General features: G+C 33.1%; 2 protein-coding genes across 5 annotated transcripts; both read left to right on the top strand.

Annotated features, from left to right (window-relative positions):
* Window positions 1-197: 197 nt before the first annotated feature.
* LOC105168320 (uncharacterized) lies at window positions 198-5,382 on the top strand. Of its 4 annotated transcripts, XM_020695583.2 has the most exons (16): window positions 198-243; window positions 481-575; window positions 1,434-1,573; window positions 1,671-1,782; window positions 1,894-2,016; window positions 2,665-2,769; window positions 3,127-3,210; window positions 3,286-3,401; window positions 3,491-3,592; window positions 3,680-3,793; window positions 3,874-3,930; window positions 4,019-4,085; window positions 4,193-4,246; window positions 4,338-4,412; window positions 4,507-4,542; window positions 5,011-5,382. In XM_020695583.2, exons 3-16 carry the CDS (start codon window positions 1,530-1,532, stop codon window positions 5,122-5,124), a joined length of 1,203 nt encoding a protein of 400 aa, XP_020551242.1. In that variant the 5' UTR covers window positions 198-243; window positions 481-575; window positions 1,434-1,529; the 3' UTR covers window positions 5,125-5,382. The 4 variants fall into 4 exon arrangements, with proteins under 4 accessions (XP_020551242.1, XP_011086653.1, XP_011086656.1 ...); XM_011088351.3 differs by lacking the exon at window positions 198-243 and having other exon boundaries at window positions 279-575; XM_011088354.3 differs by lacking the exon at window positions 198-243 and having other exon boundaries at window positions 279-575; window positions 1,416-1,573.
* Window positions 5,383-9,016: 3,634 nt separating this feature from the next.
* On the top strand, window positions 9,017-9,927 carry LOC105168319 (RING/U-box superfamily protein). The gene has a single exon (XM_011088350.3). The coding sequence runs from the start codon at window positions 9,212-9,214 to the stop codon at window positions 9,695-9,697; it is 486 nt and encodes a 161-aa protein (XP_011086652.1). The 5' UTR covers window positions 9,017-9,211; the 3' UTR covers window positions 9,698-9,927.
* The last annotated feature ends 9,501 nt before the right edge of the window (window positions 9,928-19,428 follow it).

The raw sequence follows: 19,428 nt of genomic DNA, 5'->3' as shown, positions 1-19,428 counted from the left end.
AACATAGCAAATACTTGAATATTAATGGGAAAAATGGAAATTTTTTGACTGTTATAATTAATAATGGAGATGGGCTGTTCTTGTTTTGGCAGCCCTGTTGACAACATAATCTCGTCCATTTTCAAACTGATAATTAATGACAAATTTCAGGAATTCTTGGAAAACTGGAAAAAGGTAAGTGCTCTTTGGCAAAGAATTGGGTGGTGGTAATAACAGTGATGGAGAAAGATTTTAAAAGAGAAGGTATAAAACAAAGGGAAAATCTGATTCTTGCGTTACTTTATCCCCTCTTGTCTTTTCTCTTTCTCCCTGTTTTTTGGCCCTCATTGGTCACAATCTTTCTGTTCATAATTCACGATTTTAATTACTGGAGAGGTCCGCTCTGTGCTTCAGTTTCACCTCTTTTACTGCGCATTTCATGCATTTACTGAAGGATTAATAGTTCAGCCTCCACGTTTCTTGACCTTTTTCCCTGTTAAGTTTCACTTGCCAGGATAAATTTTTTCTCGTGATTCTCCGCTTTTTACTGGTGATCTTCTCAAGATTGGTTCTGGGTTTTGCCTTCTGAATTTCGGGTACTTGTTTTCTGCGTGCAACTGTGCATGGATTTTATTGTTTTTAATTCTTGTTTTGATGCTATTCTAATGTGTTAATGCGTGCATAAACCCAGAGTTGATTTCTTTATGAATAACAAGCAAGTAGGTGGAAAAACGTTGTCTGTGAGTTCTCTGGGCTAGGTTTGTGTGGATGTTTATTATTATTTTATTGAAGTCATTGAAGTGTTGCATCTTTGGATTTAAGGAAGCCCAGTTGTACATGTTGTGTTTGTTTGTATGTGTTTGACTTGAAATTCCTGAGATCACCTATGGCTGGGTGAGCTGTTGTATACTTGCTTAAATGGAGGGTAGTGGGTCAGAATTGGTAACTTTTTTCACCCGGTGGCTTGTTTCCATGGGCACCCCTGAAAAACAGTGCTTCTGATCTTTTAATATAGTGTCTGCTTGGATTGTCAACGGGTGGCATGTGAGCGTTTTCTTGCTTATAAATGGTTTTGTGGAGCTAATTCTGGGGAAGTAGACAAATGTGCGTTTTGGTTATCATTTTCTCGGTTCAAGGGTGAGGGATTTGCGCGGTTAGAATCAGGAAGTAGATTTAGAGTATCTGCTGATCTTTTGGATATATTATATTTATTGTGGATGTGAATTTGTGATTTTATTCGGGTTTCATAGTGGAAACTCATTGGTTTCTGAAGGTGGTGTAGCTTGAGAGCTTTGTGTTAGAGAAAATTTAGTCTTGGGAATATTTACATCTGTCTTGGTAATCTGCAAACTAGCTTGTATTTTGATGTATCTTGCTCTGCCTAATTCTGTTTTCGTTAATAATTCTACTAGATTGTTTTTGTAATTTCTTGATAGGTATTCTTAATGATTCAGGCCCTGCTTTCCTGTTGGACATATCTGCAATTCCTTCTGCAGAGTGGAAGTTGAGGTTTGTTTGGGCAATACGGAGAGGTCATTAGAACGTGAAATATGGATTCAGATATGGTGTACAGAAAGTTGAATGGTGGGCGAAGGTATGTAAGTTTTGTTTGCATAAATGCAAGTCAACAATGCTTTCACTACTGCATTTGTGACAAGAACTTTCCTAACTTCTGATTTTCATTTTATCAGCACTCTGGCCAGAAAACCAAATGAAACTATGCGGGTTTTTATAACCATCTGTGTTGGAATAATGTTCGGTTTCTTCATAGGAGTGTCATTCCCGACATTCCCATTAACAAAGGTACTGCAACTATTATCCTCACCTACAACATGGATGTGTTGTGTTTGTTGCATGCCCTGGTCACTGTGTCCAAATTCGTCTCAACTAATTCCACCTTTCTTTATTTGGCAGCTAAATATCACATCTGCAATACTTCATGATTTTGCAGTAATTGGCAACAAAAGTGCAGCTATCTCTACAGATGACATTCGGAACATCTCTACCAAAAATCAAGTTGTGAAGGATGTAACAAAGGTTTGTGATTTCTTGGTAATACAGAAAACAAGCAATATTGCATGTAGAATCCAAATTATATTTCATCACATATTCGACATAGTCCGTGCAGCAGACGATATTTCTTGGCATGTGTGTTCATAGAGGATGGAGGGAACATTCTGATCTTGATGATACTCATGAGGGATACAGACTAGTTTGCTTATGTGACCATTCAAATACCTTTGCCTCCAATTCTGGTTGAGTGTCAAGTTTTTATTCTGAAGTGGTGTGAACATATCAGAGTAGAGAATGCAACATGTGTTAAAATAAGTTAAAATGCTCTACTCCTCTGGCTGTTGAGCGGTCGAAAGAATTCTTTTATTCTTAGGTCAACCCCTTGGCATCCATCTGCACGTAAAAGCGACTTTACCGCTATATGAATCCGATAATGTTTTCCTGAACATACTTGTAATAAAAAAACAAAACAACACAGAAACTAGTATCGAGAATATAAGGAAAACAAGCTAGTTCTGTCTTCAGGACAAGTTCAGTTTGAGCTTCTTTCATCTGTTTTTATGCTTGTGCACGAGATATTTTCTAAAATGGTGAACAAAACTTTGTAAAATGTATCATGTGATACTCTTCTGATATCATGTTTTAATCTATCCTTCAACCGACTCTGATTAGATTTGGGTCCCGTCAAATCCGAAAGGTGCAGAAAGGTTGCCTCCGAACATTGTCGCATCTGAATCAGATTTATATCTACGAAGACTATGGGGATTACCTAGTGAGGTAAGTATTCAGCACGAGGTGGTTTTGTATTCGTACAAATGGCTCTTTAAATCTATGTGACGATGGTTTTGGAGTTCAGCAAATAATGCAATTACGTACGTGGACGAGCTCTATTGCTTATGCAGCTTGTAAACCTTTTTTTCATATAAAATCTAGTTTTAAAAGATTGATAAAACTTTATTACATTGTCTTGCAAAAATTCAAATGGTGCTTAAAATAGTGACAGTAATAATAAGGTTGTTTTGGAGCTTTCAGGAATTGCTGTTATATTGTATCAAAACAAAATGAAATTCACTTGTATGAGTACATGACATTTTCATTGTGAGCTTGATTTCTGATTAACTTGTCACTGCTTAGGACTTGGCTAACAAACCAAAGTATCTGGTGACTTTTACCGTTGGGTATGATCAAAGGAATAACATTGATGCTGCAGTGAAAAAGGCAAGTATGCCGGCCAATTCTTCCCCTTAGTCCCCAATCTCTTTCTATCTCTCACTAAATACATTGTTTCTGCAGTTTTCGCAGAACTTTACCATCCTCTTGTTCCACTATGATGGAAGAACGACCGAATGGGATGATTTTGAGTGGTCGAAACGAGCTATTCACATTAGTGCAAGGAAACAAACAAAATGGCAAGACTACGATTCTGACGGTTTTGATTAACTTATTTTCTATTTCTCTAAATCGTCTGTGGCATTGACATATGTGAATCTTGTAAAAGGTGGTATGCTAAAAGGTTTCTGCATCCAGACATTGTTGCCCCATACGACTACATATTTATTTGGGACGAAGACCTGGGGGTCGAGCATTTTGACGCAGAAGAGTAAAGTCCAATCAGTTAATATCTTTACAGAGGATTCTTTGAACAGCTTGCTCACACTATTTTTTTCTCCCACATTGCAAAATCCAGATATATTAAGCTTGTGAGGAAGCACGGCTTAGAAATTTCACAGCCTGGTCTGGAACCCACCAAGTCAACGACTTGGCAGATGACGAAGAAAAGAGACGATCGTGAAGTTCACAAGTAAGGAGCTGCATCAATGCATAACCATCGAGTACTAATTCTGCGCTAGGCTTCATTCTTATGCTTTATTCTGAACACAGGGAAACGGAGGAGAAGCCTGGCTGGTGCTCCAACCCCCACTTGCCTCCCTGTGCTGCGTATGAACTTATTTTCTCCACGGCTTCAAATTATTCGTTTCTGTAATTCGGGTACAAATTTTCTTTCTTTCTCTGCCTTCTTACACAGATTTGTCGAAATCATGGCTCCTGTCTTTTCTAGAGATGCATGGCGCTGTGTGTGGCATTTGATTCAGGTGGTTGTCATTTTCTTCTCGTTCTTTCTTTAGTGTAAAAAACCTAAGGTTACTTTATTTTCGCCTCATTCTCTCAACTTATTTGTCTTGATACGAAAAATATGCAGAATGACTTGGTTCATGGATGGGGTCTGGACTTCGCGCTCCGAAGATGTGTCGAGGTTAGCATGCATTCTCTCTTGAAATGCTTTTACAATTTCAACTGCCAAAACAATTCTATAATATCTACTGATTCCCATGCGTTGGTCGTAGCCCCCTCATGAAAAAATCGGAGTTGTAGATGCTCAGTGGATTGTCCATCAAACCGTCCCTTCACTGGGAAACCAGGTACAGTATAAATGTGACGCAGTTGACGTGTTATCCTACGGTATATGACTAAAATCGACTACTTCATTCTTTATTTCTTGTTTTCTGATAATAGGGGCAAGTGGAAGAAGGAAAGGCTCCATGGCAAGGGGTATGTAGTCTAATAGACAGTAGATAAATGGAAGGGGTAATTACATTTCACTCCTCGAACTATAGTGAAATAATAGAAACTATCCTACTATTTCAATAATTTCGCCGACAACCCTCTGTCGGCAATGCTTTCATTGCATGGCACCTCGTCAGTGATGTTTTCATTACACGGACAAGCATCGCTTACACGAGGTGTCAGCATAATTCTTCAAATAACAAGGATAGTTTCTGTAATTTTACCATAGTTAGGGAATATCAGTGTAATTATCCCTAAACAAGCAAGAACCTACAGATCATCTTACATTTGCCAACTTATTAAAAAAATAAAATGGATATATGTATATACTTACATCTCATTTTGATTTTATCTTGCCATCTATTTTATCCATAATTTCTATAATATATTTTAAATACGCTATCCACAATTTCTATAATACATTTTAAATACGCTTCTCTACGGTATGTTTAGGTGAGACTGAGGTGTCGAAGAGAGTGGAACATGTTCAAAGCTCGACTGGAAAACGCTGAGAAGTCGTATTACAAGTCCATCGGCGTCGACCCTTCCAATTTCACGGGTCGCTAGTAAGATAGCATGAGATAAATAGCACATAAACACCACAATTGTTTGCTCAATTAGGATAGAACTGCTAATAAGTCAATAATTATATTTGTAGATTAGCAATTTTCTTACATGAACGTTATATTATAAGTGCATATCAACTTTGAGGGATCATATATGTTCTACCGGTTTATGTTGTCCAAATATTACCAGTTTTTTCCTCTCTGAGGAATCAAACTGGATTTCAGTGCTCTTTGCTGCCATTTTCGCTATGAGGGCTAAGACTTCCATTTTCTTTCAACAATCTATATTATATCTGTAATGGGTGGTGAGGGATCATGACAAGTGTGGATGGATGATTTGTGTCAACTTACAATCAAAATAATCATTTGAGTTGAGTGATTTATAAGTTTTAATTTTATTTTTTTTTAGTGAAATGTTCTTTTACTATAAAATCGTAAGCTTTATATGAAGTTAGGACGGACAATATCTTGTATAAATTATCACTACTACATCGTACAATGCATCATTTGACACCGTCTGAGGGACGAGGCTATGTGTCTGTCTAGAAGGTTGATGATCGTTCCACACATCCTACATCGGTTGTAAATGAGAAGTCTGTGTGCATTATAAGGTCCAAAGGCTTCGTCAAGGAGTATTTTCAAAATAAAATTATAAAGTCCATATAAAATTAGACCAGATAATATATCATGTAAAAAAATACTAAACGCAAGAAAGTAAAATATTAATATTTAGAATGTAGATGTATCTAGATATATACGATATTGTTGCACTCATACTAATTAGAGAAAGAACGCAACATCTAGCAAGACAAAACGTCAAGGAACTAAAAAATGGGCCATGAGCAGGTGGCCGATTTTTGAAGGTGGCCGATTTTGAAGCAGGTGGCCGATTTTTGAAGCTAAAAAATGGGCCATGAGAGGCTCTTTCATGACCTCCTCAATCAAGAATCTCTATCCTTATCCATTAATTTCAAACTCTTGTGATGTAATCTATTTGAAAAAATAAAAATAAAAAATCCTAATTGGGGTCTATTCTAATTTTGTTTTTACTTTTTGTAGGAAATAGAATACAATATATATGAATTTATATTTATCAATAATTAATATAAATCAATTATCAGTGTCAAATATCTATAATTAATTAAGAGTTAATTGTATTTTGCTATTCGAACTATAACCGTTTTTATACTTTGGCATTTTAACCCCCGTATTTTTTTTTGTCAATTTACCATTTCAACTTTATAAAATTTACACTTTGCCATTTATAATTATTTTCTAACCAAGTTTTTTTGTCAAAAAAAATCATACATTATGCACATGTGATATTAAGGGTTGTGTAATGTGATATTTTTCACATATGCACAATATTTTTTTTTTCTAACAGAAAAATCAATAAAAAAAATGGTCATATATGACAAGTGCAAATTTCGCAAAGTTGAGATGGAAGTTGATCCAAAAATTTTTTTGATGGCAAGTATAAAAACAATCACAGTTCGAATAACAAAATATAATTTACTCATTAATCAATAACTACTATTATAATATACAAACAAATGGACCCATTGCCTCTTAGTTTTGGAATTTTAGTTTCACCAATTGAGTTAGGTGTTGTTCGAGATGTGTAATGGGCCCAATAGGATTGGATAAATCCAATAAAAAAGTGGCTGATTTGATCTAGGCTTGCTAGGGACCAGTACTAGGTATTGACACTTGGAACCAGCCCAACTCAGTAGCCCAGGACCACTTGGTCCCGAGCTGCGCCTGAGGTCGGCCTGCTGGATCATTTGTTTTTTTAATATAATGCATGACATTTAATTTTCATTTTATTCTTTTTAGCTGACTATTCTAGTAGTTTTTTTTTTGTACTTTTAAAATTTTATTTTTTTTAACTTTTATTGTTCTAATTCTAAACCTTTAATATTTTAATTCATTAATAGTCTTTGTTTATTTTTCTTAAAGTTGAAGTTCTTTTTGAATGTACTATTATCTAATTTTATTATTGTAAGCTTGCTAGTTAAATTGTTGTTTAAATTCATTATACAGTTTTAACTATTATTTTTTAGTTATAATATTTTGTGTGATTTTATCTGTTATTCATTTTTTTAACCATAAATTTAAATGATTGATAAAAGAAATACCTTAATTTCACCAAAAAAAAAAAAAAAAACTAAATTAGACACATTGGGGTTTGGCAGGATCTCAATAGGGTCAGTCCATGGCCTAAGCCTAAATTTAAAAATAAACTTAATTAGGACTCATATAAAGGCCCACGACAGTCCTAAAATCGACCATAAAAAATAATAAATTGATTAGACTAGATTTTTTTCAAATTGGTCCGTGTCGATCCACTCAACCTACTATGCACCTTTACATGGGCAAGGCTTAATTACTCTTGCATTTGGAAACTAGTAATTATGACTTCAAAGTTTAATTGAATTTCCTCTCCAAGTTTGCCTCCAATTGGGCCTAACTTAATTAATTAATTTCATTCAACCCTTAATTTATTTGATAAAGTTAATTTAAGTTCAATTAAACTATTTATAGTTTCTCCTCACTAATTTCGTGATTACGTCCAACTTAGTCGATCTCCACTAAATGAATCAATTCATCTCTATTAATAAATAAAGCCGACTGATTAATCCAATTAATTAAATTCCTTTTAGTTTCAACAAGTGAATTAATTCTTTAATGAGACATGAAATTGTCCATGTATGTACCTAAAAGCTAGTAGTGGGACTCATAATTTTTATAATTTGAAAATAAGCAAATACTAATCAAATAATCCTTCTGGAATTAACTAATTCATTTAAAGGGTGGTGGATTATAATTGACATCTATTAACACGTTATGACAGCCTAATTATAGGTGAAATAACAAACTTCTTTTATTTATATATACCGTATAGGTAATGTTCATTTACTAATTTATTTTTTTAATGCTTTTTCAAATATTTTTCTCGGTGGGTGGATGCCCAACAGGCCAAGCCCTGTTGGGTTGAAAGTAAGGTATAATGCTCATAAATTGTTTTCTTTTTAATTTGTCAAGGTCAAAGAATGTGAGCCATCCAGCAAATTGAGTCATCTTACTGTAGAGAGGCCACATCATACAGGTGGTAAATACCTTGAAACACATCATAATACAAAATCTCCGATTAACTCCAAGAAACCCAACTTGAATTAGCTATTTAATCAGCAAGTAACTGCATCCATAGTTATGCAGGTAGACTCGGCAAGATTTGGTCAAATGATTATATCGTTGTCTAAATAAATCTAAATTTTAAATTTATTTTTCTGTAATATCTAATACGTGCAACTATATAATGACACTTGATTCACCCCAATTACTTATCAAATCTTGCTCTACAAAAACCTATAAACTAAGATATTGTACGATTTTTTGAGAACACAGGTATGTCACTTAGTCATTTATTCTTTTAATTATTAATAATTAAAATGTATGACGAAATGCATAGTAGCTAATTTCTTAGAAAGAAATGGACCCCCTAGTTTCTTTCCGAGTAGTGATAAATGGCTCCACTCCTAAGTTTCTAACTTTACTAAAAGTGAAGCCAAGCCTAACGCGGTAACTTGGAATCAATTAGTAGTCAATCATTGGTTTACGCGGCTCCAGAAATCAAGAACCTTCCACCACCCCCACTCTCACTGCCACCAATCCCCACCCCATTGGCCAACACGGAATCATGGGTGGACGCGTGCCCTACCCTAACTTACCCTCCTTCCCATTTCCTTTGAAATTCACCAACCTTTTTCAATCCAATCATCAACACCCACCCAACACCCTTACACGTGTTGCCACGTGTCTCTATCTCTCCCCCACCCCCACCTATTGGCCCTAGACCTAAAACCTTTATTTATGACCGCCCCTTTGCTTCATTGCCTTCCTCACACTCTTCTTCAAACATTTGGTCTCAGCTGCCAACGCTTTACATACAGAAGAAATAGCAACTCTATCAAGTAATCATCGAATCCACACCGTTGATTCTTGCAATTTTCAGGTTGAATTAGAATTAGGGGTTCTGAATTTTTCAATTCTTGTTTTTTTAGAAAAAAAGAAAAAAAAAAAGAATTATGGGGCTATCGAATTTCCCTAGCCCAGCTGAAGGGGTGATACCTCTGCTGGTAATGAACACAGTCATGTCAGTGGCTCTAGTCAAGAACAAGCTGAGATCAGTTCTTCAAGTTGTCGGCGCCGCCAGCGGAGGCGGCGATCAAGAATTTGAGGATGAGTACGGCATCGATGGTGATGGTGATGCCGATGGCGGCTCTAGGCCTAGAAGGGTGTCTATCACGCGCTACGGTTCGCTATGTAGAAGCCGATACTGCAGGTGTAGTCCGAGGGAGCGCAGTGGCTGCTCGGAGGCTGGTAGTAGCGGGAGTGGTGGCGGTAACAGTGAGTGGCCTCCGGCGGTGGAGTGCTGTGTTTGCTTGTGTAGGTTTGAAGCTGAGGAGGAAGTGAGTGAGCTTTCGTGCAAGCATTTCTTCCACAAAGGTTGTCTGGACAAGTGGTTTGACAATCAGCACATTACTTGTCCTCTTTGTAGGTCCATTATGTGATTGATTGGTGATAATGGGATTGTGTGGATGGAGGAATGAGTGATGTACCATTGGTTGGCCCTCTTTTGTTTTAGTATATTTTGGAGGGTCTGCTTGGCTCATCATTCCTTCATATTTTTGGCACATTAGTCTAGGTTTTATAGTCATGGTTTTGTGTGCTTGACTTTGTAGATTGAACTTAATTAGGGCTCAAGAATGTAAGATTTGAAGTAAGATTTTGCCTCTGTATATATGTGTGTGTGATTTGAATTTGCATAAGCATATTATCAAGGCCTCAAACTCTGTTTTTTAGCATGAGCACTTCTAATCCAAAGCCAATTTTGTTGTTGCATCGATCGCCGTTGACGGTCATTTTACGAATTTTTGTGTTTAATGTTGAGGTAATTAATGTAGGATTTAGGTAAAAAGCATTTTCTTGTTTTGAGGAAAGAATTCGGAAAAAAAATTGAAATCCATCGTTATTAAACAAAATATAGTCAAACATAGAGTTGGGTGATTTTAAATGTTCTAGAATGATCCAAATAAATTTAAAGAATTTATTATTATAACTTTCAAATCCATTGATCTTTATATGTACCATATATAAAAGATCACTGTATATGTTATTGTACATAAATTTTCATTTAGGTTTATAGATTGGTGTTTTAAGAACCAATAGATATTTAATTGCAACTCTTGAATATTAGTGTTTATTTGTTTATGAAAACTCAATCTTTCCAGCAGAAAGCTCTAGAAGTTGGGCTCCCTGATGTACATAAGCTGACATGGCAAATTTAAGAGGTTGTTTGATTGGATTTATTTAAAATACTTAATAAACTCATACGTCTCATAAAATATTTTTGAAACTTATAAATATTGCGCTTAACACAATATTTCAGTGTTTATAAGATTTAGTAATAGTAATTTTGTATTATGATTGGAATTGAAGTGGTTCATCAAGATTTAGAAATAAGTCGGGAATACTACTTATTTTTTAGGGATAATTACACTGTCCTCTCTTAAAATTCGATATAACTATACATAGGTTCCCGTGATTTAAAAAATTATACCTAGTTCTCCTAATATTTGTTTTCATCCAAAAGATAAATCTCATCATTAGTTAAAATCCATGAAATTTGCTTATTTTATAAGACCTATTTTTTTGCAACTATCAACAAATTCCGTGAATTCTGACTAATTAAGTGATTTATTTATTGGACAAAAACAAACATTAAGGGCAATGAACGTAAATAGGAAGGGAAAGTGTAATTATCTCTATTTCCTACCTAATAAGAGCTTGTAACAAGCCCATAATTACATCTTATTTTAAAATTTTATAAATGTATTTTTTGAAAAACTTACCATACAATACTTTATAATATATAAATTTTTAAATATATATCTTATAAAATATTTTAAAAAACTTATAAAATTCAATCCAACACCCCTGATAAAGATATTTTCAGTCCAAGTCATATTTGACCTAGAACCCAAATCTAATTTAGGTCTGGATGCTATTCAAGTTGAGGTGGACTTGAACCTAACCAAGAAGCCAGATTCAGGACATCATATGCCAAATATTTAACTAATTAATGGAGTCAACTACTTTTAAGGTAGTTTTCTGTTTCTTTCATCTTTCCCCTAAGTTTTTTTTTTCTTTTTTTCTGAATTAGAATCTTTCCCCTAACTTTGAAGACCGGTATGTTGCTATTCATTTCCTTAGCCTATGCGCATGCGAACGGAAGACAGACAAATTGTATTTTTCATCTCGTAATTTATATAGAATGTTGGTAATTATTTTAGCGCTATGAAAACTTTCGATTAACCTCGATAGTTTTATAAAAAAATTAAAGGTAAAATCCGTCAAAAATTGCAATTTTGCCCGAAATTTAGTATGGGCATCTCACGTGAGCCAAACAAATTCAGTGAGATTTGTTTGTAATTTTGGAGAATTTTATTCTTAATGTGTCAGTTATTTTAAATTGCAGCATTTAATTGTCGAATTTGATCAATTCTAATAGAACTAAAATTATGTCTCCCGTATAGTTATAGGACTAAAATTTGCAGCTTTCCTAATGAAGATGTAATTACATACAATAGGTGAAATTACACCTGTAGTCCCATAAGATAGGAGGTTCGATAATTTTAGTTCTGTACTTTATAAGATTTTTAAAATGATTCCAAAATTATGAAAATTCGAAATATTTAGTTCTGCATTTTATGGAAGTTTTAAAATGATTCTAAAATTGAAGAAATTTGACACATTTATTTCTAAAAATCCCATAAAGTATAGGACTAAATGTGTTGAGTTTTCTTAATTTTGATTCCAACTTTAAAATCCCGTAAAATAAAAAACTAAATGTGTTGAGTTTATTTAATTTTAGAATTATTTTAAAAATTTAGTAAAATAGATAATTAAAAGTGTTGAACCCTCTATCCTTTGGGATTAGAAGTACAATTTTATCCATATGATATTTAATAAATAAAATAGAATAACTTGACTACTATACTTTAATTTCCAAGAAATCGTCCGTAACTTAAATACATATATATATGTCGATAATTATGAGTATAAAGCAAATTACCCTCCTGTCATATTGCAGCGAGCAGACTACTCCCTATAAAAAAAAATAACAATTTACCCTCCTATGTTAATTAAAATAAAATAATTTATCCCCTATCAGGGAAGGTAAATTACTTCATTTTAAAAAATACAGGTTAGATAAATTATTATATTTTTTAAAAAAAAAGAGAATAAATGGCTATTTTTGTTTATAAAAAAGTAATTTGTTCATTTATAATATCATAATGAATTACTTGCATTTTTTTTTAATAATTACATATATTGCAAAATCCTACGAAACTCACATGCACGCCTCTAAACAATCAGCACTCGAAAAATCTATTTGGCAGAGATGGAGAAGATACTTATTTTATTTCTCTTTATTTTTCTGTATATATATATATGTGTGTGTGTGCGCGCGTATTAAATGTATAAATTATATGTCTTTTCAGTCATCCGATTTGATGGTACATACAAATTACGTGTAATTTCATGCCAAAAAAATTGAATAATAGTCACTATTGAAATCATTATATATATGTGGTGATTATGAATACACATAATAATGTCTAGTTGTTCAGGTATAGCTTTCTTTCTACCTCAGACATATAATTGTCTTAGCACTGTATATGTCATTATTTGGTGGACGTCCATTTATGACTATCCACGTACGTATAGAAATAGTATGCTCATGATTATTCTTATACGCATATGTATACAAGAAAGAACAAGTGTCGTTCTCCCAAAACACGTATATTCTTAATTAATGGTAGTTAGTTCTAACATTTAACTTTCCAACATTTAAAGTCTAATCATATATATATATATATATATATATATATATGGATCTTCTTGCAACACATATATACATATATATGATGTGGGACATTTAAGAATATTTACAATTTTAGTAAACTTAAGCAGTGTATTCCTTATCTGGATAATGACGTTGAGGTACAACTAAAAGGATGTGGGTTTCAATTCTACACATGTAATTAGTCCACTTTTATAGTAGTATGCGTATGTTGTTTTTTTGTTCTACTTAAAGTCGTTGACTGATTTAAAAATATTGTTGTACTATGTCCAGAATGTTGTAATAGTCTATTGCTTGCTATAAAGATATTCTGTATTTTTAGGATTAGACCCAAATTCGGATCCAAATCCATTGAAAAGATATAGATTGAATTGAGGTTAAGCCTCTACTCATTAATATATACCAATGGACATAGGTTAGATATATGTACCCAATTTGAATCTGATAAAATACTTTTACTTTTTTTCTCTCTCAATTAAATTGGAGTATATATTAAAAATTAATCTATATAAAGTCAAGTGAATAAGTTTTTAAAAATTTTAAGATATCGTAAAATTATCTATTGTGTAATAATTAATCATGTATATTTTTTAGTCAATAAATAATTGAATAATTTATTATATAAATATATAAATAATGCTAGATATGTTTTTCAATATGTTGATAAATAATAATATTTGGTTGAAATGATAAAATTAAAGCTTAATTTTTTTTATTTTATTCAATTTTCTTTCACATGTTGACTTAATAATTTCACTTTAAAAAATTTTGAGTGATTAGAGTTGTTTGTGATTAGGGTCTCAATAATCATGAATTTATTATTAATTATTGATAAACTCATAAGATGCCAACCCAATATTTTATTTATTATTTTTCCTTAATTTATTTATATGTAGCGTAGAACTAAATTGAAGAAAATTGACTACCAACATAATCAACCGCATGATTTTTGAATATTCCGTAATTCAGTTGGTAAATGACAAATAAAAATAAAATATTTTACAAAAAATTAACAGCAAATTAAAAAATATTAAGAAACTTATTGCATATATATATATATATATAATTATAATAAATCATTGCTAATTTGAAACACAACTTTCTTGTTAGGTAATGATTTATTTTGAATATTCTCAAGTATGCGTAGTACATCGATCTATTGACTTCATTTTGGTGATTTAGATTATGCAAGTGATTTTTTTTTTATAAATTACAGCAATGTCTCTTCAAGTTTGTATAATTACAAATATTATTTAATTATTTGAAAAATTACAAGTATAACCTCAAATGAAAAATAATTATGTAGTCCCTAGACGGTAATGTGAAAAATTACTACTTTATTCTTATTATTTTTTTAAAAAATATTTAAAAAATATAAAAAAAATCTAAGGGTAGAAAAGTAAATAACCTATAGAGCATATTCATATAAAATAATTTAATTTTTAAAATATATAAAATTATAATTTATAGTCCAAAAGGACCTTTCGGCCAAGTTTACAAAAAAATTGGACGGAAACCTAAGGGAGGCTAACAGAATGGGCTTGTTGTTAGATGGATATTAAAATTAGGGGGTATTTATAATTTTTCAAACTACAAATAGATACTTTTTATTATGTCAAACCTTAGGAGAGGTGACTGTAATATACCCTATTTGTTTTGTAGAATATGTATCTAGCATATTTGATGTATTTTGCTATAATTTATAATTGTTTTAGATCTTTTGTGTTGAGTAAAAATGTCAAGCACCACCTACCCATAAAAAGAAATGAAAAAGAGAGAGACAGAGAGAGAAACCGGTCGGGTCTTCTCCGCCCGTAACTCAAGGTCTAATACGAACTTTAAATTTAAAGGGGAATTAAATAAAGTTTGGTTCATCGTAAAAATTTAGAAATCGCCTATTAATATTATCCATTATTTATGTGTGATATAATTGTAAACTTGCATAACGTATTAATATAAAGGGTATAATTACGTCAAACACCCTATATAAGTACTTCCTTCCCTTTATAAAATTACATGTATTGTCTTTAAGGGGATGTTATGAGAATGTAACTTGGGTTATTTATGTAAATTTTTCTATTAAATAGGGTGTGCACTTGTAGTTACAACTACAATGTTAGGGATGTATTAATAATTTTGTAAATAAATAGAGCGTGTTTGTATAATTGGACCGAACATCAGGGGATGTCTATGTAATTTAACTTAATAGAAATATGCTCGCAACAAAAAATATTTATTGTGTCATGTTTGTATGAACATACAACACTTATACATTTACTGTATTGCTAATGGATTGGTTGAAAAAACCAGGACATTATTTAAGCTCAAAGCATTTGGTTAAGTTGCCCCTTGAACCACTTGCCAATTTGAGGAAGTTATTGGCCATTCGTAGACATCCATATTAGCTCGAACTTCTCATGTCTCAACCTGATGAATGCTTCAGCATCGACATCAATGTTTCCCGTATAGCTTCCCACATTATCGTCCTTCGTTTGGCTCCAGGAGTTCTGCACCATTCTTCCCATGATCTCATTATTATGAGGCCTCAACGCTTCAACCTCACGAGGTTTAGCACGATTCATATTTGGAACCTTTATGTGAAGTAGTGTACGGGGCATATGCTCGAGTTCATAAAGCTCATAGGCGTCCCGTTGCCTATGTCGTTGATGTCCATGATTGCCTTCCTTCATTTGGCTCCAAGAGTTCTGCACCGTTCTTCCTGTCTCATAATAACGAGGCTTGAATGTTTCATCTTCGTAAGGTTTAGCACGACCAATACTTGGAACCTTCGTTTGAAGTATACGTGGCATGTGCTCGAGCTCATAAAGCTCGTAGGCGTCCCGTGCCCTAGGTCGTCGTTGACAATGACTGTCGTGGTTTTTCACGTTTCTTTTCCTCTCCATTCCTTTGTCTTTAATCGTAGTATTTGAAGACAAGTTGTTGAAATGAGTTATATGGTGTTTGTTGCACAGAAATGGCTGCACTTTGAGCTCAATTTATAAGAGTTGGAGTTGCCTATTTGGAATGATAAAGTGGAATCAGATTCCTCTTGCCATTGGTTGCATTTTCCAAGTATAGAAGGTCACAATATGATTCTTGGCCGGCAATTAACTGCAGGTTTTGGCCAACGTCCATCACTACCAGAAATATAATATTTAAGGGAATTCATCTAGTTCAGACCCGATTCTATTAAATTTCGACTAATTATATGACAAATATAATATATTCATTGGGTGATTAGTGTACAAGTCAGAAAAATGACCAATTACATAGCAAGTGTGATACACTTACTTTATAACTTGTTTGATTTTGCTAAATTTGGTCCAAACAAAAATTTTTCAATATTTAACTATGACCATTATCACGATTAAGAAAAAAAACATATAGTAAATAGTCATTGATCATAATCATGTAATGTTTATTAACCCTTCTTTTTACAAACATAGATAAAATACTTAGCCATGATCATGAATATTTTTGCTTTGGCTAAGAGCCACGGTGAATACATGCATTAATGTGATTCATAACTCAAATAAAGAAATACAATGAAGGGATTGTAGTATTCAGAGTCGGACAAAAATTATAATTCTTAAAAGAGAAATGTATCAATCATGCATTAATGTGATACCAATATATGATAAAAAATCTTAGGGGATTAAACCCGAAATTGATGTGATTGGAGAGTAAGTTGGGAATATGGAGGAACGTGAAACTTTTCGGCGTGAAAACTTGCCAACGTTGTAATTAGGCGACTGCCAATTGTGTCGGGAACAAGAATCTAGCTAAGTGTAGGCCAAATTAGGCACAACTCCAATTAATTAATTAATTAGGTTTAATTGCAAGCTTTAAAACTGCATATTTGGCATTAAATTATGAGGTTTAAGTGTGTTGCAAAATGCTTTACGATTTCTCTCAATGGGTTCATCATAGAAAGTGGGATAAAAATATTTATTTTGGGAGTTTTTGCAAAACATTAAAAAAAGAAAAGAAAAAGGCAACAGAGAATTATTGTTGGTTTTCCAACTTTTGCTTTTAGAACTCTAATATTTAGTAAAGAAAACATTCGACGATTAAGCACCACTGTTATAATAACGGCTCAATCCAAACTGCCGGTATGAAAATTGAAGTATATACAAAACCCTTTGAAATTAAAATCCATGGTAAAAAAAGGGTTTGATGCAATTTACCTTGTGATATTGTAAATGAGCAAATTACATCCTTATAAAAAAAATAATATCATTCTATCTCCTTGTATTTTCTACGATCAAGCAATTTACCTCCCTTCGTATTAGAAAACACGGGGGAAGAAGGGGGAGTAAATTGCTGCATTTTAAAAAATAGAGGAATATAAATTATTATTTTTTTTTTATATAAATTAATTTGCTCATTTGTAATAATCATAAGAATTGCTTGTATTTTTCGGGTAAGAAAATGCATCTTAATATTTTGGAAAAGAAGCGTGTAACCTTCTCGCCTTGTGTTCTTAAATCATGCAATTCAGAGTTAGTTTTTATTTTTGGCCTGCTTAATTTTATTTTCTCTTTATTTACTAACTATACATAAAACCCCAAATTTTGAATTAGCAGCACCTATTTAATTTTTTTTTTTTTCCTAACTCACACTAGAAAATGAAATGTCTTGAGACTAGAACGAAAACAAAACTAAGTGCTAATTAAATATTTGAATTCTTATAGTTAATAAATTATGACAAAATAGATTAATCTTCTGGCTGACTAATTTTTCTGTTCAGAATGCAAACATCATCACAGCAACAGTACATTGATTGACAATACAACTCACTCAATAACACGTATATAATTAACAATAACAGTGCACTGAAGTACATTGATTGCCACGCAACCACACACTGCCGTCATTTGGATACCCACATCAGTACACTTTTTCCGCATCTGCCCAAATCTACAGTCATATTCATCATTACCCATTACCCATTTTCTACTTACAAATATTCATCATATTCACTAAACATTTCTTTGATTCTCGTTACTCTCTATCACATATATATAATATTACCATACAGAAGAATTACAACAAGTATGATGCTCAATATATTATTAACATGATTTTGATCTAAAATTTGGAAATTGCATTTTAATATCATACATCCATTGCTAATTAACGTGATTTATGTATAATATAATCATGAACATGCAAAATACATTAATAGAAATATATGCAATTTATATGTCAACTTTGAGAGCAGGTAGTTGTACGTAATTTACCTTATATTATTTTCCCATTTACTTTAACATGGTTATATGTGTTAAAAACCTCACAAAACATCAATGATTGGCAGAGTATGAAGAATAAAACAGGGAGAGAACTCTGTTTCATTGCTGTGAAAAATATCAGACTGAAAGTTGCTACAAATGAGCTTCGAACTTGCGTTAAATACAAAGACCTCAACTAACGTGAAACCGTCTGTAACAACCTAACCAATTCAGCTATGACGTGGACCAATCAACCACAGAATAAATAATGTGTACGCCAACACAGCAAATACAACACTAAATAAAAAAAAACGTGTAACAAAGAACACGTTTCTACCCACCATCAAACAGAGAGTAACCAACAACTTCATCCTCTTCTTTGCTGGATTCTGTATCAGCAATGCAAGTAGCAGCAACAGACACCGGAGAAGATGACCTCAAGGATGTAGCATTCTCAACAGTATGAACATACAACACTTATACATTTGCGATATTGCTAATGGATTGGTTGAAAAAACAAGGACATTATTTAAGCTCGAAGCATTTATATATTAGCTTGCCGTTGAACCACTTGATAATTTGAGGAAGCTAGAAGCCATTCATAGATATCCATCTGCTTTGCTCAAACTTCTCACGTTGCAACCTGATGAACACTTCAGCCTTGCAGTCGATGTTTTCCTCATAGCTTCCCCCACCGCCGTCCTTCGTTTGGCTCCAAGCATTCTGCACCGTTCTTCCCATCTCATAATAATGAGGCCTCAACATTTCAGCCTTACGAGATTTAGCACGATCAATAATTGGAACCTTCGTCTGAAGTGTACGTGGCATGTGCTCGAGTTCATAAAGCTCGTAGGCATCCAGTGGCCTATGTCGTTGTTGTCCATGATTGTCGTGTTTTTTCACGTTTCTTTTCCACTCCATCTCTCTTTCCTGAATGGTAAAGCTTGTAGTGAAGTTGTTGAAATGAGATATCTGGGATTTGTTGCACGAAAATGGTTGATATTGGAGCTTGATTTATAAGAGCTGGAGTTGCCTATTGGGAGTAAAAAAGTGGAATCAGATTCCTCTTGCCTTTGGTTACATTCTCCAAATAAAAAAGGTCACATGATTCTCGGCCGGGAAATTACTGCAGACTTTAGTTGTT

Source organism: Sesamum indicum, linkage group LG8, assembly GCF_026168435.1.
Source record: "Sesamum indicum cultivar Baizhima isolate 11 linkage group LG8, ASM2616843v1, whole genome shotgun sequence".
NCBI lineage: Eukaryota > Viridiplantae > Streptophyta > Magnoliopsida > Lamiales > Pedaliaceae > Sesamum > Sesamum indicum.
The sequence above is the reverse complement of the archived record's forward strand: the minus strand, read 5'-3'. Positions and strand labels throughout refer to the sequence as shown.